This window comes from Pseudonaja textilis, chromosome 3, assembly GCF_049901715.1.
Source record: "Pseudonaja textilis isolate UNSWEBS1 chromosome 3, rPseTex1.2, whole genome shotgun sequence".
NCBI classification, from domain to species: domain Eukaryota; kingdom Metazoa; phylum Chordata; class Lepidosauria; order Squamata; family Elapidae; genus Pseudonaja; species Pseudonaja textilis.
In genome coordinates this window covers 132,482,464-132,504,719 of record NC_141992.1, presented here as the reverse complement: position 1 = coordinate 132,504,719, position 22,256 = coordinate 132,482,464, and the positions used below count along the sequence as shown (strand labels likewise).

Genomic DNA, 22,256 nt, shown 5'->3' with positions numbered 1-22,256 from the left:
CACTAGCAGTAGTAGATTAATAACAACAACAAAATCCCACCCAGCCTTATTTTGGTAGAAAAGGTCTACATTATAAATGCTTTGTTTCATACAGCAGGCAACAATATGAATGCATAGTATGAATTGAATTGGGCAACTGAAATGGAAAGAATGCTGGTCAAATAAAAGTCAAAGTGACACTGACAGGGTGACTATACTTCTAAATGACTTATGTTTATATGCACGCAGCTTTTCAGGCATGCTAAAATTAGGATGTTAATTATTTTCAGGGACTTTCATTGACAATTTCACAAATAGAAACTTTTAAATAATTAAATGTTAAGCCAATCCAATTATCTCAGAGGCCATGTTTCCTCTAGTCTTCCCTTTACAAATAAAAAGGGGCTCCTCACTCAGAAAAAAGAAGGAAGGAAGGAAGGAAGGAAGGAAGGAAGGAAGGAAGGAAATGTAAAAGGATGTCAGAAATCCAATGGGTCCTCTGACTCAATAATAGCCTTTCTGCCCCCCAACCCCACAAGTCACCAACCTAGACTTGGAATTTGCACAAATCATTGTCTTTGGTTTCAAAGGGAAGAGAATATAAATCCAAGTATTGTAAAAAAAATAAAAACAAATGAAAAAGTCTCTTTCCTCTCTTCCACTTGTACAGGTAGATTTTTGGATGTATTGCAAGCTGTGACTTGCTGCATGAAATAGGATTTTCCTGTTAGTATCTATTAGTATCAATTTTTCTTCCTTTATCAAATGTTTCAATACAATTGATTTGGGCTAATGAAAAAAGCAAAACAACTAGAAATGTATGTAATACACATCAAGATAATGTGGAATTGATTTATTTTAGCCTTGTTTTACTAAATGTGAAGGAAATTGTTATGTCCTCGGGGCTGACACCAGTTCCCCATCAGGTCCGCAATTCCTGCGGGGGCGTTCTTAGTCCCCATTGGCTGGCTCCCTTCGACAGTCGGCTATAAAAGCCGGCTGCTAGGTTGAGCCAGCTGCTGTTCGCTGGTAGGTCTGCTGTTAGCTGCAGACGCGACAGCCCCCTTTATTCCTCCGAATAAAGTGTGTTATGACTAAAGCTCTGGTGTGGCCTCCCTCCTTTCCGAACTTAACATTGGCGACGAGGATGGGATGTGGCCAACCAGCAGCTATACAAGAGCTGAATGTCACGAATCTGAAGCGCTGAACCGTAGCCGCGTCGTTGAGAGCTCGGTCAGCCATTTGAGAAGGAAGCGAAGCGGAGCGTGTAGCCGCTCAAGAACACAAATAAGCTACAAGAGAGTTGGGCGCTGAGAGCCTCAGCCGCCAACAGCAAGCTTGCCAGAATCTCGTGTAGCGAAGCTCCAGCGCGACGCTCACGGCCGCTAAATCTTGGCGCGAAATTCAAATCGCTGTCAGCGCGCAGCTGCAGCCATTGCCGCCTCGCCCTTGTAAGGGCGCGAATTTCAAACAGATGTCAGTTATAACGTCTGTTCCCAGCCACCAAGAGCTGCAGAGAGCGAGAAAACCCAGAGAGATTCCACGAGCTGAATCACTAGACCGAAATTGCACTGCGAGCGCAGCTGCTACCTGTACAACCCAGAGAGAACTCAGAAGCTGAACACTCGTTTAACAGCACTACAAACTGTAGCTGCTACCTTTTCCAGGGCCTGTATTCCCAGTGAGACTTGTTTTACCTGCCTCAAGCTGAACCAGTCATGAATGCGAATCTGGCGTTCCCACCATTTAAGCCAGACGAAGATAAATGGGACTCTTATAAAAACCGATTTAACCATTATATTGATGCTGTGGGTCTGGCTGACACTACAGACAACAAAAAGAAGTCGTTCTTCCTGAGCTATTGTGGGGCCACCGTATTTGACACAGCAACAGCACTGTTCGCCCCAAGAGAACTCAAGAATGTCCCATGGTCTGAGCTACTGGAGACCCTCTCCAATCATTATTCGCCGAAACCGTCGCAGATTGCGAGACGCTTCGCATTTCGCATGAGGAAGCAAGCGGAGGGAGAAACCATAAACCAATATATGGCAACCCTCAGAACCGCAGCCCTGCACTGTGAATTTAAAGGCTACCTTGATGACATGCTCCTGGACCAACTTGTCTGCGGAGTCAAGGATACAAGGCTACAGAGGCGGTTGTTGGCAAGGAAGGATCTCAACCTCGCACAAGCCATCGAAGAAGCCCTGGCTGCAGAATTGGCAATACAGTCAGCGGCTGAAATACAGGGAAGCACCCCCAAAGCTAACCCAGTCACTGTGCATTCTGAGGAGGCAGTGAACGAAGAAGAGCCCATCGAGCAATCTGAGGTGCACCGTCTCAAACCATTCAAGCAGCCACAGGTAGGAACTAGACCGAGAGAAGGCAACGCACCTAGGCACACCCCGCTGTGCCTCTCCTGTGGGGGTCCCCATGCCAGAGCAACGTGCAGGTTCAAAAGTGCCACCTGCAACAACTGCAGCAGAAGAGGACACATCGCTAGGGTGTGCCAGGCAGCGCACGTGGCTCCACAAAAGCCACCATCTTACGCCCCCTCGGGGCCGTCCAGGCAAGTAGAAAATTGTTTTACATGCTATCAAGCTAACCATACCTTCTTAACACCCAATAAAATTAAACTCTCCATTCATTTAGAAGGTAGACCCTGCCTAATGGAGGTCGATACCGGGTCAGCGCTCTCGATTATTTCATGGAGCACGCTCAAGAAGATACGTCCCAGCCTGTCCAGGAAACAGCTGCAGAAGAGTCGCCTATCCTTACGAGACTACCAAGGGAAGAACATTCCAGTAATCGGAACAGGCAAGTTCCTAGTCAAATTCAGAACCTTTAAAGGCCACCTGCCATTAGTGGTAGTTGATGGTGCCCTTCCTAGTCTTTTGGGGTTGGATTGGTTCCCCTCTCTTGGCCTTAGCTTAACGGGGGTACATGCTGTCTCGTCCTCTGACACCGACTCACTGTTCTCTGATTACGCTGACGTTTTCAGCGATGAATTAGGGTGCTACAAGGGCACACCTATTTCCTTCTCAGTGGACTCCCAGGCAGTTCCCATCCGCTTGAAACCGAGGAGAGTGCCATTCGCTCTGCGTTCTAAGCTGGATGCGGAACTAGACAAATTGTTAAAACAAGGGGTAATCGAACCCACGGATTTTGCTAAGTGGGAGACACCTATTGTCACACCCCTCAAAAAAGATGGTAGTATAAGGATGTGCTCAGACTACAAGACCACAATAAATCGCTATTTACAGACTAGCGCATACCCAGTGCCAGTAATCCAGCATTTACTGCACACATTCGAACCCGGAACGATATTCGCCAAATTGGATATGTCACAGGCTTACCAACAGTTTCCTGTGGACAACCAAACGGCCGAATTCAAACCATTGTTACCCACAGAGGGGCCTTCCGATGCAAGCGCCTCCAATTTGGTGCGAGTGTCGCCCGGCATATTCCAGTCGTTAATGGAACGGATCCTACAGGGCCTCCCTGGCGTGGTTCCGTACTTTGATGACATCTTGGTTTCCGCCCGGGACAGAACACAGCTTTTCCTCAGAGTTAGAGGGGTGTTGGACAGATTCAGACAGCATGGCCTCAAACTAAAAAAAGAAAAATGCACCATAGCCACTAAGCAGGTGGACTTTCTCGGGTACCGAATAGACGCCTCTGGCATCCACCCGGTAGAATCAAAGGTTAAAGCCATTCACGAGGCACCCACGCCGTCGTCCAAACCAGAACTACAAGCCTTCCTAGGCCTGCTGAATTTCTATGCGTCATTTCTGCCGCACAAAGCATCAGTGGCAGAACCACTACATAGACTCTTAGATAAAAATGTTCCATGGCACTGGGGACCCAAAGAGGAATACGCCTTCAGGGCAGTCAAGTCACTCCTCACTTCAGACGCTGTACTGATCCAATTCAACCAGAACCTACCGCTAGTTTTGGCAGCAGATGCCTCACCTTTCGGGATTGGGGCCGTATTAAGTCATAGACTACCCAACGGGTCCGAAGCCCCTATTGCGTTCTTCTCTAGAACATTTTCAATGACAGAACGCAACTATAGCCAAATCGACAAAGAGGCCCTAGCTGCCGTAGCATTAAAATTTCATGAATTTCTGTTTGGGCACAACTCGAACTGGTTACAGATCACAAACCGTTGTTGGGACTTCTCTCTGGAGAGAAGCAAACACCACAAGTCTTGTCTCCCCGAATGACAAGATGGCCCTTAGTCCTGGCAGCATATTCATACAAGTTAGTTCACCGTCCAGGAAAAAATCTCAGCCATGCAGACGCCCTCAGCCGATGCCCGCTACCAACGCCCGTGGAGGATCCGGCCCCAGTCCACACCATTTTTGACACCAGTGAGTTCAGAATTCCAGTCACTGCGAGAGACATTGCCTTCCAATCCAGGAAGGACAGACTGATCGCCCAGGTCCTGGACTGGGTACGGAGGGGGTGGCCGGGTAGTAACCCTTCTAACGAATTTTCACCCTTTAAAGTCCGCCAACAGGAACTTTCCAGTTTACAGGGTTGTCTGCTATGGGGGACCAGAGTTGTCATTCCTGAAGGCATAACACGAGGGGCACCCCGGCATTGTACGAATGAAGGCGTTGGCACGGAGCTATGTATGGTGGCCGGGCATGGACGACGAAATTGCGAAATGGGTAAGCTCCTGCCGTCCCTGTCAAGAATCCCGGCCAGCGCCCCAGTCACCCTCCCACCAAATGGGAAAGCGCCAACGCACCATGGTCTCGTCTACATGTTGACCTGGCCGGCCCATTCCATGGCAAGACATTCCTAATAGTAGTAGATTCATTTTCTAAATGGATCGATGTGGCACTCCTACTCTCAACCACCACACGAGCGATCGCCCAAGCACTGATTCGTTTGTTCGTCACACACGGTCTCCCGGACACTATTGTATCAGATAACGGTCCTCAATTTACGTCCACAGACTTCAGCCGGTATGTCGCCAACCTGGGCATCCGGCACATCCTAACGGCTCCATTTCACCCCTCGAGCAATGGGTTGGCTGAAAGAGCAGTCAGAACAACCAAAGAGGCCCTCGCCAGGTTTACCCAAGATGACTGGCATTCCAGACTCTCTAGATTCCTTATAAGCCAACACTCGACCCCTTGCACGGTCACAAACAAGTCTCCGGCAGAGCTACTGATGGGCAGACGCTTAAGGACAATACTAGACAGGCTGCACCCTCACTATTGCCCAGACACACCCATTGGGTCTAACAGTAGGGTCAGGAGTTTTGTCTTACAGGACCAAGTCTTCACCAGGAATTACGCGGAGACCCGTTGTGGGTACCTGGCAGGATCGTGGCCATCACGGGGCCCAGGTCGTACCACGTCCAGTTAGAAGACGGGCGCATTTGGCGGAGACACCTGGATCAGTTGAGGAGCCGGCAGAACGAGCACGCCACCACCGACCCAGAGACCACGGCAACATTCCAGGCACCGCATCCGGCACCTAGCTGGGACACTCAGAGTAACCTGTCTCCACCAACCGAACCGAGGGAGCAGACGGCTGACCGTGACCATCCTACAGAACCAGCAACCGTCCCCAGCAGTTCCTCTACCGCACCGGGAGACCGAAGCAATTCGACAACCCGGCCGGCGACCGGAGAGCAAGATCGGGTGGCTGGACAGCTACCAAGGGACCAAACCCCCGCTGTCCCGAACTCTGTGCCACCCGCTCCTACACCCGAACTAAGACGGTCAGAGCGGCAACACAAACCGCCTTCATACCTTAAAGACTACTCATGTTCGTATCTGGGGGGGAAGGGGTGTTATGTCCTCGGGGCTGACACCAGTTCCCCATCAGATCCGCAATTCCTGCGGGGGCGTTCTTAGTCCCCATTGGCTGGCTCCCTTCGACAGTCGGCTATAAAAGCCGGCTGCTAGGTTGAGCCAGCTGCTGTTCGCTGGTAGGTCTGCTGTTAGCTGCAGACGCGACAGCCCCCTTTATTCCTCCGAATAAAGTGTGTTATGACTAAAGCTCTGGTGTGGCCTCCCTCCTTTCCGAACTTAACAGAAATGTCAACAGATCTTCACTGATTTAGGGCAGCGTGAAGTGTTCCTGAACATTATCTTATTCAACAATTTTCCAAAACAGCCACATGTCTGCAAAAGGCATTCTGTTGACACTTGAATGGAGCCTGGAGGAATCCTGTCATCTGAATTCTGATGCAGAGTTACACTGTTTGCACATCTGAAGTGCTATTTCAACATGTTGCTCTCCCTTGTGGTTTGATTGCATGTTCGTTCCCCCATATCAGTGCTCTATTACAGAACTCCCTTTGATTACAGATAAGATGTGGAAAGGATTCTTAAGGAGGAAAATGAGCAGGCATTTAGTGCATAAGTAGTATATATTCAATTTAGAATACAATCGACTTTTATATTTTCCTAAAATTAGCATTTTAAAACCACCATCGACTTTTATATTTTCCTAAAATTAGCATTTTAAAACCACCATCGACTTTTATATTTTCCTAAAATTAGCATTTTAAAACCACAAAGCACAGACAGCAAAGAGCAAATATTATCTCGGAAAGATAAGCTGCCTCAACCCCTCCAGCAGGCTATGGTGGGACTGCAATTAACATCAATGCTGTGCTAAAAATGGGTATGTGCATGCATAGAAGACATGCAAATGGGTTTTAATTGCTGCAAGAAATCTTAGTCAAGAAACATTAACATTCCCAACTGTAATTAAGGCTGGGGTGACTAGAAGACAACTGCAATGTGGAAGCTAGTATCTTTCATCCTTCACTGAAGCTACCCAGCTGTCTCCGGTTTGGTTATATAAGCATCTTTTGCTAATAATAATAGGTACTAAATCAAGGATGGATGCTAAACAGGTTGAAGTTGTAAACCACATTCCATTGCAAAACCCACCATCCACTGTGGAACTATTCCAGAAAGGCAATCCAAATAGATTAGTAGAATACAGTTGAAGTCACACTTAAAGTACTTTTAATGGACTACAAAATGTTTACTGGTTCCACACAGGACTATTACTAGAATGCAAGTGTGTATGAGCATATCATATCTAATGCAGCAGCAACAAATTATTTTGTAATAGTGGTTGGGGTTCAGCATATTATAAACCTTACGTTCTGAATTAGCAGTTACGTGAAAACATGTTTTTATATGGTAAGTAAGTATTGTACAATAATAAATTCTAAATTAAACTGAGTAATGTGATGAAACTTAGCTGTTCAGGTAAAAAGTCAAGAGACAGTTTTCCTGCCTTTTCCCTTCCATAGTTTTGGACCAGATATTTATACCGGTACAGTCAAAACAACAAGAGTTTTTTTAAGAGTGCATTCTTACCATAAACACTTAAAATTCATTTCCTAGATTTGTGCATTACACAATAGCTGCATTACAGCTACTGATGATGTGCTGTTGGAAATTGCGAACCTATTTGCAGAATTAATCCACAAGTCATTTCCTTCTCTCTGTGAAATATTATAATCTGCCTTTTTAAGTTGAGTGCCTTTTTAAAAGAAGAGACAATAAAATGGCATCTTTTGGGTTCAGAGTTAATTGGGATGGTTGGTGGAAATGCTATCTGCCTATGTATGTTTTGAATAGTGAAAATCCTTCCAAGAATATTGCAGGGCCAGGTCAAAATGGTTTTAGTTTAAATTTACTGTGTGAACTGGTACTTAATCATTAAAACACTCCAAGTATTAAACTTCCATTGAAAGAAGCAAGCAACTTACAACTGAATTACACGTGACAAGTTCCTTAATTCGAACCATAACTTCCTGTGTGAATGTTCCTGGCCAAAATACTTGAGACACCAGTCCTTTCGAACAAGCTTCTTGTGCTGTTAGCTTTCTTCCACTAAATAACATTTCATTTGCCTGAGAAAGACAGAAATTATTTGAAAGTTATAGCAAAGTGTAGATTTTTTACTAAATAAAAAACATTGTGGCTTATAAAAAATGCCCCTACTAGAATATGTTACTTTTTGTTTGTGCGCTGAACTGAAATAAAGCAAATATTGAAAGCAACACAATAATTCAATGTCAACTTCTAGCCCTACATAAATTTTGATATTTGAGTTTCAGAGCGTTTATTGATGCAAGTTTTTTTTTAAATTATGCTTTTATTTTTATGTTTATGTTTTTTTTAAAAAAAATATCTTTATTTTATTACCCAAAATATAGAATCTAGATTAGGGGTGTCAAACTGGCAGCCTACAGGCCCGATGTGTCATGCGCAGGCTACACCCATCCCAGCTCTGTGGATGGAAAAAAACATCACAAAACATTATTCAACAGCCGCGAATTTGACACCCGTGATCTAGATCTTTACATCTGGATCCTTTTTCTTGAAGAAAAAAAATGTAGTTAGTATTAAAAGCATCTAGCATGATAATATCTCAAAGGAAGTTGACAGAGTTTGCTATAGAGAAACTTTGTAAGGGAAACAGATTACAAGGTCAAGCTGTGGCAACCTGCAGACTATATGTAAATTCTATCAGTCATTTTTATGACCTTTGGGGTCTCTTCCCCCAATTTTGGACTGCCACCCCAAAATATCTCAAAAATATTAATAAATATTTTTAGATAGAAAATAATAAAACAAAACAGTTATGGAAGGTCTATGCCCAGGATCTACAATCCCTTTGTTCCAATGGGTGTTGAACACAAAGGAATTCAAAAAAAAAATAAGCAAGGAAGCTGTCTGACTCGGTGTTGTAGCTCATTTAACAACTGCCCCATTAATAGGAAGTAACACATGGTAGACTAAGCAGATTAAATTATTAGACTATTAGTTCACAAGACTTAATTCCAGCTTCACATAGTATATAATCATTTATACTCCCCGAAACTCTAGGAAACCTTTCGTACAAATGATATATTTTTAGTTCGGCTTGTATAGATGCATTTGAAAAACCTATGATTTGCTTCTCATTGGATACTCAGCTGCCTTCCTGATTTTATTTCAACTGACTCCAGAAAAAGGCTTTACTGCTTTATTGTAGGTTTTTAATTTTTTATTTTTTTTTGTAATTTTATGCTCCCCATGTCCTGACACAGCATCTTTTCTAAATTAAACCCTGCATCTCTTCTTCAGCCCTATAAAAATAGTTCTTAACTTACTTTAGATACATAGAATGTAAGTAGATTGACCAAAAATGTTTTCCTGAATATGCAAATGCAACAGCACAAAAGCACATATTTTAGGAGCCAGAAACTCCACCCCCCCCAAGCATTTTCCTTATACAGGAAGAGTCAAAATGTGACACTTTTGAGGGCTACATGCCATGAACAGTTACGTCAACTCGATTGTACTAAAAACTATAGGCACATCAAATGTTATAAATATATAGAATACATGTTTATTTTACGAATTACTTACAGATGCCAGACCCATTATTCTTGGGAATGTGAGAGATGAACATCCATCAGGACTTTGCCCAAATGTTGTATATGGGGTCTGAAACCAAGCCTTCTCATTAGCCCATACCACGTCACATAGAGGTAATATAGATGCTCCAAGTCCAATAGCTGGGCCATTTACTGCAACAATTATGGGCTTTTTAAACTGAATAAAAGTATTTACAAAATTCCTGTAATAAAACAAGAACATGGTTACAGCTCACATTTTAGCAGCAATATTCTTCCGTGAAGTCTATTTCAAAATTGTAACTATTCTAGTAATTATTGTTTATAAATATTTTGTTGAAAATATGATAGGCACAACCACATTTTCCTATGAAAGAATAAAACAAAAAATAGTAACACGACTATTTTATTGAAGGTGAAACAGAGGGAGGGCATCAAAATTTAATTATCAATCTCTAAAGGAGAAAGTGAATGTAGCCACACAAGTTATTTATAGCCAGTGTTTGGCTCCAAGTGGTTTTTTTAAATGATTAAAACAACATTTTGTATTACAGACAGTTCTCGACTTACAACAGTTCATTTGAGTGACCATTCAAAGTTACAATGGCACTGAAAAAAGTGATTTATGGCCATTTTTCACACTTAGGATTGTTGAGCATCCTCATGGTCACTTATTCTAAATTCAAATGCTTGGCAACTGACTCATATTTATGATAATTGCAGTGTTCCAAGGTCACTTGATCCCCTTTTGCAACCTTCTGACAAGCAAAGACAATGGGGAAGCCAGATTCACTTAACAACCCGGTTAGTAACTTAACAACTGCAGTGATTCACTTAGCAACTGTGGCAAGAATGAAAAATGGGGCAAACTCACTTAACCAGTCTCACTTAACATCATAAATATGGGGCTCAATTGTAGTTGTAAGTCAAGGACTTAACTATATTTTGTTAATTTTGTTGCTCAAAACAATTTGATAAATACATATAAAAATATTTTTGAAAAAGAAAATGCTGCAGCTCTAAAATGAACTTTACTTCAAGAACAACATACGTATTTTGCTAAAATGTTTTTTTACATTGAGGATAAACAATAAGAAGGAAATTATCGGACATGCAGTTTCTCATATTACACGCTTAAAAAAACAAAACATAAAAACACTTGAAATAATATATTGTTTAAGGAACACAATTGCATTTCATGTTTTCATTCTTCAACATTGTTTTTTTAAGATATATTAAGATATAGTTTTGTTGGAGTCATTTCTTAACATTCCTCACATTTGGTATTAATAATAAATAGTGGCTTATTATATACACCATCCATCCAAATTTCTTTTTCAGTGAAACAAGGAGGTTGGAAAAGCAGAATATTACACTTTCATTCTGTGAATAGGAGGGCCCATACAAATAGTTTCTCAACGAATAGTTTCCAAATATCCAGTCTGAATAATCTTTCTGGACAATCTCGTTTCCTATAATATGAGACTTTTATGAAAAGTAAAAATTGTATCTATTCTATAAGATTCTTCCGAATATAGAAACTGTCCTGGAAACATGTTTAACTATGCTTAACCTAATGGATGTGCAACTCTTCCTAGTTTGAAAGAAGACACCTTTACAATATCTCCAAAATAATAAATATTTTGATTTAAATCCATTTACTGACTGAGGAAAAAAACAAAAACTCCAAGTATGATTGGAATAGTAGTTTTGGTTTTACAAATAGCTGTTTTAGCTCAAGATCTGTTAAGCACAATTTGAATAATTTTACAAACCTAATTGCATCTGCCATCTTAGTACTTTCCCTTTTTCTATCATCTGTCAAACGTCGAATAAAATAAATGAAATCAAGGCCACAACAGAAAACACTGCCAACTGCACTAAGAAGTACAAGTTTACTGTCATCAACAGCTGCTGTGTTCAGTGCACTCTGGACTTCTTTCATCACCTGGAATGAGATGCATGAAACACATGAAAAAGGGATATATAATATTTGCTTCTGAAAAGCTTTTCATTTACCAAGTATATTTCTGTAAGGTGAACAGCAGGTGGCATATGTAACCAATTCAGAGACATCTAAATTTAGGACAAGGTCTAAAACTTCATTTTTTTTTCCCAAAAGAGAAAGACAGACAACAATGGACAAATGTTTTTTAAAAGTAAGCATTACCGATATAAACTTGCGTTATGTTAAATTTTACGGAGTTCAGCAGAATTAATTCCCGAAGGATAAGCCTGAAATTTATGAATATCTAAATTCATTATAAAATTAGACAAAAAACCTTAATTCTTAATAAATATGGTAGTTTATAGATTAAAAAAATACTGAATAATAGTACACAGGCAATTCAGTAAATCACTTAAAGCAAGTTGAAGCTTCCTATTTATATCCCTGTCAAATAGCTTTTAATTTTCATTAACCCAAATACTTAAATATACAGAACTTTAGATTTGGAAACTAATATAATTGCTAGTATTATATCAATGTAATACTACTAGTATAATACTGTGGCACAATTCATCACTTGTTTTTAATTTATATTTTCCCAATTTTTGACCTGCAGTGGTGAAATGGATTGACAGCGACGTATGAAATTTCAGGCAGACTTGTTTCTTAAGGAGGGGTGACACAGTGGCTCAGCAGTAAAGATGCTGGACTTGTTATCTGGAAAGCCGGCAACTTAGGTTTGAGATCCGAGTGCCAAATGACCGTGTGAGCCCCCGTCCTCGCCCCCAGCTCCTGCCAACCTAGTAGTTCGAAAGCATCCAAATGTGTCTAGATAAATAGGTACCACTATGGTGAGAAGGTAGCAGCACTCTGTGATGTCATGACCGTGGAAATGTCTTCAGATAGCGCTGACTTAATGGCCTTAAAATGAAGCACACCCTCCCACCCCTATAGTTGGCTATGATTAGTAGAGGAAAATCCACAGGGACTCCTTTACTTTTTACCTTTTAAGAGCTCTCTGAAAATTAAAAAATAAATAAATAAATAATCCAAAGCCTGAACTTTCTTGTAAGATACCTATTCTACCAATGAGGCATTTTGAGCTCTTGCTATCATAATTCTAATCCTCTTGAAAAGGCCGCTGCATCTTATGTCAAGCACTAAACTCTACACATGCATTTACTAATTTACTAATGTTTTGCCATTGATGTACTATTTAACTTTTAATTTCTACACTATTTATTTACTAATATATGGCTACCCATCTGACAAGAAGTGATCCTGGGTGGCATACAGCAACCAAGTAAAACAATAAATATATAAAAACAATGATTAAAATATGTAAACCACGAACCATAGGAGGGAATAAATATGAATCGCAATAACCGCCGTCTTAGAATATCACTAATCCTCTGGAACCCCAGGCCTGAAGACACAACCAGATGTTTTGGGACTATTAACAGACGAAGAGCTAACTTCAATTTGGGGAGGAGAATGTTCCCTAAGGTAGATGCCACAGTATAGAATGCCCTCCTTCTGGGACTCAAAGTCTCTTGCAGATGGGATCTGAAGTTTGTAGCAGATGGAATTTGAAGCATACTGTTTCTGGCAGATCTAAAGGATTGGGCAGATGTAATCAAGGAGAGGCGATCCCTCAGATAATCTCTCCCTTACCATGAAAGATTTTAGAGATTGAAACCAATCTCTTGTATTGACCTGGAAGCAAACTGGCAATAAGTGCAACCCACAGAGCAGAGGTGTAATACTCTTCAAGGACAGCCCCATATAGAGCACATTATAGTAATCCAATCTGGAAGTGACTAGGGCATGGGTGATTGTGAGTTTCTGGGATAGCAAGAATCCCACCCTCCCAGTTAAAAAAATCAGAAGTAATGAAACAACTCTAACCTCTGGATTTAATGAATTGTTCTCTGATGATTTAGTGGATAATAAAATATGCGTGAATCCATCTTGCTTCCTGACAACAATGTCTCTGTAGCGGTAAGCACTTTCAGTTTGCCGCACACTGAATCGTAGCCTTTTATCAAAAGGCTGATCTCTCCTTTCATCAATGAATCTTCGTTTGTTGGCTGCTACTCCTGTTACTGATGTCTGAATGTTGGTACCATTGGTTGCCAAGGCTTCTATAAAGGTAGACGTTCCTGTGAAAAGGGTTACAGTATTTTTAGACCTCAGCTTTATTCATGAAACACATCAAATTTTGATTATCATGGAAAACATGGTAATACCAAAATACTATAGCATAGCAGAAGTAAACACTAAATGCCTTAATGAAAGCTTATAAAAAAGCATTTCTGAAGTGCAACTGCTTAAGGTTCTACAGAATATGTGTGAGAGAAGGAGGGGAATATATCTACATGGATAATAGGGGGAATATTAAAAGAGAGATAACCAACACTAAATTCTTAGAAAAATCTTTATTTCATTGCTGATACAGCAAAATGTAAAAAAGTACAGATGCATAGACATACAAAAGATTTTTAAGAATGTACACAAGCACACACGTGTGTTGACTCAGTGTACAGGTGTTCCTTGACTTATGACTACAATTGAGCCCAAAATTTCTGTTGTTCAGTGAGACATTTAAGTGAGTTTTGTCCCATTTTATGACCTTTCTTGCTATAGTTGTTAAGTGAATCAGTGCAGTTAAGTTAGCAACCTGGTTGGTTAAGTGAATCTGGCTTCCCCATTGAGTTTGCTTGAACCAGTTTGCCAAGCATCTGAATTTTGACCCCATGATCATAGGGGTGCCGTAAAGGTCGTACCTGTGAAGAACAGTCCCATTTTTCAGTGCCACTGTAACTTTGAATGGTCACTAAGCAAACTGTTCTAGGTTGAGGACTACTTGTACTTTTCAGTGTTGACTCTGAGTAATCATGTAAATCTTCTACAGGGTGATCTGTCCCCAACTCGATCAGTTCTCTCAATAGTGCACCCATCTTTATTGTAATCAAGTCCATATACCTTGTTACTAATTGTCCTCTTTTTTTTTCTACATTATTTCAGCATTATAGGCTACTCAAGGAAGTGGGGTCTTTATATAAAGTGTCCAAAATATGATAATTTGAGTCTGGTCATTTCTGTGTCGTGGCAACTCTGGATTGATTTGTTCTATGATCCATAGTATTCTCAAGAATTTCACCTTTTCATTTATAAACTTTTCATATTTCATAGCTGACTTTTTTTTTACTGTTAGTGTTGTTGCTATTTCATAATCTATATTAAAAATTTATGTTAAAATATTTTTAACAGATTCAATAACAGAAAAGATTCAAAGTATGGCTCATGGTTGCACTGTGACTCAGGTTTCCAGGGAAAGATGGCCAATTGAAGACAGCTCCACAGACAAATGGAGCTGATGATTGGCAAAAGAGCCGAAGGAGATCAGCTCCCTCCCTTTGATCTTCTATGGATTAGACAGAATGACATGAGATTGCCCAAGTGATTTCTCCTGGTGTGTGTTTCTTTTCCACACAAAAAGGCCACAGAACAGTAATCTTGAGGTGCGGGTGGAGAATTAGAAGATGGGGGAATTCACTATTTTTCTGCAGCCACAAAGTGGAGACTTTACAGGACACTACACTTCCCTTGATAGCTATTTTAGGAAACTACCCATGAATTTAAGGACGTTAGACACCTTTGGAATGACAAGATTGGAAACACTGGGTGAGTGTTTTTTTTTTTAAATAAATAAATCCATGCCTATGGGGAAAATGCTTATTAGTCTGGAGTCAAAAAACAAGAAATTTGTAATAAGGAATAACAATCACCCAAATGGATTGCAAAAAAAGATGATCCTGTATACATAACAAAGAAAAACAAAGATTGTAACATTGGCTTATTCAATCAGGGATAAAGTTGGAAATGTTTTTATTCTATATGATTCCATTTTTCTTTAGTTAAATAATAAGGGAGTTGGGAAAGATTCTTTTTTTAAAAAAGAGGATTGTTTTGTTATAATTTAGTTTTAAATTTAGTTTTTTGTTTGCATTAGGTTAATAGGATTATTTTATACAAGTGAAATGTTGATGTACTTATAGAGTGGAGATATAGAATATGCATTTGAAGATAAACTGTTGTTTGGAATATCTTATATTGTATTTTGTCTTTTATAAAGAGGAAATGGTCCCTTTTTATCATACTACACTTTTAAGGAATTGTTTATATCTACCACAAAGTGGGTTATTTTCTTGGGACAGGTGTCTTTATACATGTATTTTTCTTGCAATCCTTTTTTCTTTTTCTTTACTGGTCTCTATTAAAATTTTTTAATAAAGTTATTTGGAAAAACAGCTAGACTGTGATCCCACATTCCCAAGTATTACAACATATTACATAATTATTTAGACTTCTTAATCGTGCCCTCTTCCACTTCTTCCTGCTTTTTTGGTCAAATACGCAATCTGCAGTGCAATGTCTAAGATGAAAACAGAATAATCTGTTCCATCTCAGACTACACCGTAATGAGGAATCTGGTTAACAGCTCAAGGAAAAAGCAAATCAAACAACTGGAAGAAGAGAAGTACAGGCTGGGAAGTTTAAACCAGCATTTGATTGGCTCACAAACCAGTTGTCACATATTTTACAATTCATTCCTGGAAGAAGTTGTCAAACAACCAAAGGACAGCAATTTTAGATCCAAATTATTCTATCAAATATTGAAAATCATGTATTGAAAAGTAGCTAGTTTCTAGAAACTAGGCTTAAATTTAGGCAAAAGACCCACATGGTGATCAGTGGAATCATGAGTTAGGCTTGTGAGGTAGGTTAGGTCAGGAAATGGGCCCAATAAGTACTATGGGAATTTGCTTCTAATAAGGTTTGACAACAGAATTTTGAAATAATTTCTTGCTCTCTTCCCCTTAAATCAAATAGATTTGGAATGATATTATCCCGAGTTTCTTCCTCAACCTGTTTTATTTTTCTAGACTAAGATAATATTTTCATAATGATTGTTACACAACTTTGTAAAGCTAAGGCTTTCTTCTTCTTGCAAGAAAATTCTAGTCTGCCTACTCTAAGAATGTTATTTAATTCCCCTCCCCTTAAAATGGTGGAGGAACTAAGTATACATTTGTTTTTGTTGCCCTGAAATGAGAGGAAAGTACCACGTTTATTTTTGTTTAAGTGAAGCTGGGGAGGCATTAAGGGCTTCAAAAGAATTTAGGGGCAGCAGATTCACTGTCCCTGCTTTAGGTTATAATTTAGGATAACTTGATTCAGAAAGATAAAAATCAAAGTTTTCCCCAAAAAAGTCTTTGATACAATTTATACTTTCCACATCAGGATATAGAGAAGGCAGAGAACCAACTGAGTATCAGTAACTGGTAAAAGAAATTTATTTGTAATTCTAAAATTAAAAGTTAACAAAAAGCATGTAAGAAAGAATAAGATTGTCAGAAAGATCATAGGTGTATTTTACTTTTAATTTTTATAGGTAGCGAAAGAAATTACTCAAATGTAACATACAGAATTAGCTTGAAGAATGGGGTCTAGGCTTTCCTTATTTTATGACAGACTGACAATTTTTCACAGAAAATGTGCCAATGCTAAAAATATGAAAAAGTGTCTTCTGCCTAAAGATATAAAAGTGGTAACTTATGGGAGTTTGAAAATAGAAAATTTAAAAATTACTGAACTAACTTAAATGCTCAGCTTGAGAGATAAAGAATTTTACTCAGGAAACCTGCATGATTTGTCATAAAATGTAATAGGAATGATATCATCACATACGAAGTACTTTTGTATACATGGACTCTGATGAGTATGCAGTTAGTCCTCGTACTGGTTGAAATTGGACCGTTTAACTATCCATAACACAACCGCAGGATATTTTACTCCTATAATTTAATAAAAACAAGTATATTGTTTGATTTGACAGAAAATAAAAATGAATATATTAAACAAAAGATGCCAATTAACGTGTGAGTTCCCACTTGAACTTTAAGAAAAGTAATCCTGCAGGATCAGACAGATAATCCATACATGCTTCTTTCAATAATGGTGACTTGTCACCATTAGACCTCAAGGGGATATTCTCAGGCATTTCATATTCTTAGTGCTTGATCTTAATAAATACACATTCCAAAAAATGAAATATGTATCTGGTGTGAATTTATTTTGCTCTTTTAAATTGTCTGGTCAGTTTTCCTTTTGAATCATTGATCAAATATTTTGAAATGTTTTGAAGTGGAAATAAGTTAAGCTTTAAAAAATGATATTTAAGTAATTAGATGACCAAAAAACAACATATCAATTATTCCTCGTTCTACAGAAGAATTGAGACTATCATCTGCACCTCTATCACTGTCTGGTTTGGTTCTGCAACCCAATAGGACAGACACAGATTTCAGAGGAAAATTAGGGCTACAGAAAAAACAATTACTACCAACCTGCCTTCCATCAAGGACCTGTATACTGCATGAGTCAAAAAGAGGGCTGTGAAAATATTTACAGACCTCTCACATCCCGGACATAAACTGTTTCAACTCCTTCCCTCAAAATGACACTATAGAGCATTACACACCAGAACAACTAGACACAAGAACAGTTTTTTCCCCCGAAAGCCATCACTCTGCTAAACAAATAATTCCCTCAACACTGTTCAGCTATTTACAAAGTCTGCACTATTATTACTATTAATCTTCTCATCACTCCTTATCACCCATTCCCTCCCTGTAACTTTGTCACTTTTATCCTTATGATTTATATTGACTGTTTCCTAGTATGATTCTATTGTGTATAGCCCTATGACTATTAAGTGTTGTACCTGATAATTCTTGACTCTTGATGAATGTGTATCTTTTATTTTATGTACACTGAGAGCATTTGCACCAAGACAAATTCCTTGTGTGACCAATCACACTTAGCCAATAAAGAATTCTATTCTATTCTAAAAAAATTGATATTTAAGTAATTAGATGACCAAAAATCAACATATCACTTTAAAGATATGGCCTTTAATATACTGTATTACATCGCCAATTAGCACCCAATTTTTTTTTATAATGTAAGCCACAGGTGTATAGGAGATTTTAAGGAACTTCTCTTGAGTACTACAAATTCTCCAGGCAGCATATGCTTCCAACAAACCTCCCCAGTTTCGTTGATACAGTTTTCACTGCCAAACAATTTTGCCCCTGGCTACTACCAGCTGAAATCTGACTCTTCTGTGGCATTTTTGCTCACATTTATCGCTGTTCTGAAAAAGGTGGGAGTACAGCATTTAAGTAGCTGTTTTCAGTAAAGACACCAGTTCTCCAGTATGCTGTTCCAAGCATCCAGGCCAGGGTAATGCTTCCGTCTTGCTGTTCGATAGGCTGAGCAGAGTTCTGAGGACCTGCCTCCTTAACACTTGTCCCCAGATTTTTTGCTCAGTCTGTCATTCAATCAAGACGTGTTCCTTGGCTAGGATTCTTTAACACTACATGGTTTTGACTTTTAAGCTCATCTAGGGTGAGAGCGTAGCCCTCAGGGTGTTTCACGGACTTTCTGCATTCATTTGAGTTTGAGTGAAAATGCTGATAGCCAACGTTAATTTTAGCAGCTAAGTCCATCGGTTAGCAGCAGATCCTGCAAAGAGCAGGAACTCAGTTCCTCTGATAAAGCCTCTTTCCAGCTGACAAGAGGCAAAGTAGTAAATAACTAGTCTAGTCACGCGTTGGCGCGATCCCACTAATCGTCGCTGAATTTGAGAGCCCTTTGACAGCCGGTGCCATTTTAGCATCTTCATAGCTCGCAAAATAAGCAAAATATAATATTTACTAAATTTGAAATATGTTTGAAATATGTTCAGACAGCTAGATTTTACTTTCATATTCATATTCACTGTGTTTGCAAAAAACATGTTACATATTTCCATTTCTAGCAAAGTAGGCACTAATTCAAACTATATCACAATAGATTCCATGTATATGCCAACCACATATTCTGCCAATGAGCCTCAGGACCTCGGAATGCCAAGTGGCTGGTTTGATTGCTGTTGCCAGAGGGTGGGAAGTTATTAATTTTTGTTCTTGGGTTTTATCCTTGTAATCATACCTACTCTGTAGCTCTCCATCCACTCTTTCCCAAAAGCTTGGAGGTACCTATGCATACAAAGGCATGTGCAGAATGATGCATGACTTACAAAAATTGTAGTGCCCCCACACAATTTTGCACAATGCTGAATATTAATTACCAGTGATTTACCAGATAAGAAACTCTGAATATATTTCTTAAAATAGGGATACTACACCATATCTGGAAATTATCATTAGCAACTTGAAAATTGTGTTCGGACAGATAAATTTCCACACTAGACCAAAATGTTTTAACTACACTTTAAGGCAAACAAGAATTAACTTTTATCCTTTTCTATTCTAGTGTAGCAGTCTTGTAAATATGCTGGCAATTAGAACTATGGTCTTTTCCACCATCTTTATACTTTTGCTAGCAATCTAACAGCATTCTGTTTTACAATTTTGTTTTGTTAATGTGTTTTCTTTTGTTTGTTCCTTAGATGAGTAGCAGAATTGGTTCAGATGGAAGCTGTATATTGAAAAACAGGTGACAGAAAATCATGGGTGTTGGATCCAAAGAACCAGAGCAGAAGGAAAACAGTACTATTTCTTCATCTATACAGTTTGCATGAAGTATAGAACAGCTTGCTGAAAACAAGAAGGACATTTCCTAATCAAGCCTTATGAGTATATTTTAATTTAAGCACCCGCTGATTCCAAACCTACTCTGGATGGTGTAAAATAAAACCAAAAGAATTGTTGAGTAAGGAAAATACTTACTCTTGATAGAGACATATAAGTTTCTTTATGAAAGTGACAAGGGGTAAAACATAATTTAAATCCACAACAGATAGCATTTGTAAGTGGTTCAGACAGAAGCCTTCTTTAATTCACAGATGTATCATGGAGGGAGGAGGAAATATAGCACAATCAGACTTGCCAGACTGTGTCATTGTAGTCAGTCTCTTTTTTTAAAAAAAAGCTTTTGTGTGGAGTTGATTTCTTGGTTGAATCTACCTAGTGAGGCTGACAGAATAGGAAGAACAATATAGTAATTACAAATTGTCCGTGAGTTAGATGGCAATTGGGCCTGGGCTTGCCATTGTTAAGGAATGCAGTTGTAAAGGGTGATGTCACAAGACTGCATCGTTTATCAATGGTAATCTCAGAAGTCCCCGATGCTATCATAAATCTAGGACATGCAGAGTCCTTGAGTTGGAAGTAGCAGGAATCTCAGATAAGGAGTGTGAAGGTGCATGTGTGGAAGGGCGGGGTGGGTGGGTGGGTTGGAAAGCCAGGGGAGGCCTTGAGAAGCAGCAGCGAAGAAAACTAGGGACAGAGAGAAATATATTCTTTTCCTCAGTATGAGGGGAAAGTTCTGTTTCCCTCAGACACGGCCAAGATTCAGAAAAAGCAAATAGTCAAAAAGCCTAACCAGACACAAATAAGGAGAAAAGATGAAGGAAAAGTACAGATTTTTGACACAAAAGAAATAGAAAGCAGAACCTAAAATAGAAAATAATTCAAACAAACAAGAGCTTTATTATTAAGATTCCTTTCTACAATAGCTATAGGCATTTATAATTTTCAAGTCCTTTTCTTTTACTTGTAAATTTTTCTTTTTTAAAAATAAAAATCTTTCTCCACAGGTAGATGCAAAAACCCTAACCAATCACCCAAGTTTCCATTACTTGGTGACTTTTGAGCCTGGTTGGTTTGGTTACTGGGTCAAACAAGCAAACAAAAAACAAAAAAAAACAAAAAAAACCCCAAACCTGTGTGTGCCATATCCACACCACAAACAATCTAACAGGGGCCCCAATCATCCTAACCCAAGGCCTGAGTAAATAACTACTTAGACTTTAAGGCTTTCTGTAACATCATCCAGGTAAGACCCTCATGGAAATCAAGAGGAATCTCATTTCAGAATGAAGGTGTGAAGAGAGGAGGCATATTTTTTGGGTCCCAAAAGATAAATTTAATTGAAGAAGAGTCAGAAGTGCATCAACTCTGTTGTATTAAACGTGGCTGATACCACAGGTGTTATACAGATCCTCAAGTAGCCAGGCTCTATTTCATGCAGAATTTTGTAGGTTATAAGTAACATTTTGAATCACAGTTTTCAAGAATAATGGCAATACTATGACATCTGTTTATCATAGCTTACCAAGGGTCTCGGACAATGACAAAGATATTTGCCAGCCTAGTACTTATCCCATATGCAAGTGGAAAACTGCAAAACTGTTCCTCAAAAACTGTAGGCAAATTTGACATCTGAACAGCAGGTATACGCATGTATTTAATGTACAAATATATCTTACAATGCTGGACTTCTTCGAGTGTGCAGATTTATTGCTTAGATTATCTACATCAGTAAAAACAAAAATTTATTTTTTTCCCAGAATGAACACTAACAAAATGAACACTTATGGTTAACTATATGAGCATTAAAAATGGTGCACACTTCATCCTAATAGTATTTACTAAACACACGTTTGTGTATTGTGAACATCAAATACCTCCCCAAACCTACTGGGCTGTTAGACACATTTGGGATTTAAGAAAAGGGACTCACAATGGATATTGTGGTAAATGTAACAAATAATAAAGTACCATTTTCTAATCCAAACTTTGTATGTCTTTGGGAGAACGAACTGCCTAAGAATAAAAAGGGGAAACATGAGGGTGGGTGGGACGGGTTAGTCTCCAAATAATAATGTCAATAATGAGTAATATTCTTTTGCCACAAAGGAAAATAATATACTGAGTTCACAGGAAGCAAGCATAGCCACATGCAAACAAAAACAAGCAAAATACATATACAACATTAAAAAGTCAGTTCATTCAAAAAACTGAAGCAAAATATCCCATGTAGCTGAAATAAGTAAATAAGTAATTTGCCTTCTCAAGACCTATATAA

General features: G+C 39.1%; 1 protein-coding gene across 1 annotated transcript in view; it reads right to left on the bottom strand.

The window, feature by feature from the left end:
* Positions 1 to 22,256, bottom strand: part of CDYL (chromodomain Y like) — a 196,854-nt gene that overhangs the window by 3,530 nt on the left and 171,068 nt on the right. Inside the window, exons 3-6 of the mRNA XM_026714999.2 lie at positions 13,224 to 13,477; positions 11,143 to 11,315; positions 9,381 to 9,591; positions 7,733 to 7,876 (exon numbers count right to left, since the gene is read on the bottom strand). Of these exons, the coding sequence (XP_026570784.1) occupies positions 7,733 to 7,876; positions 9,381 to 9,591; positions 11,143 to 11,315; positions 13,224 to 13,477 (782 nt within the window). The remainder of the gene's footprint in view (positions 1 to 7,732; positions 7,877 to 9,380; positions 9,592 to 11,142; positions 11,316 to 13,223; positions 13,478 to 22,256) is intronic.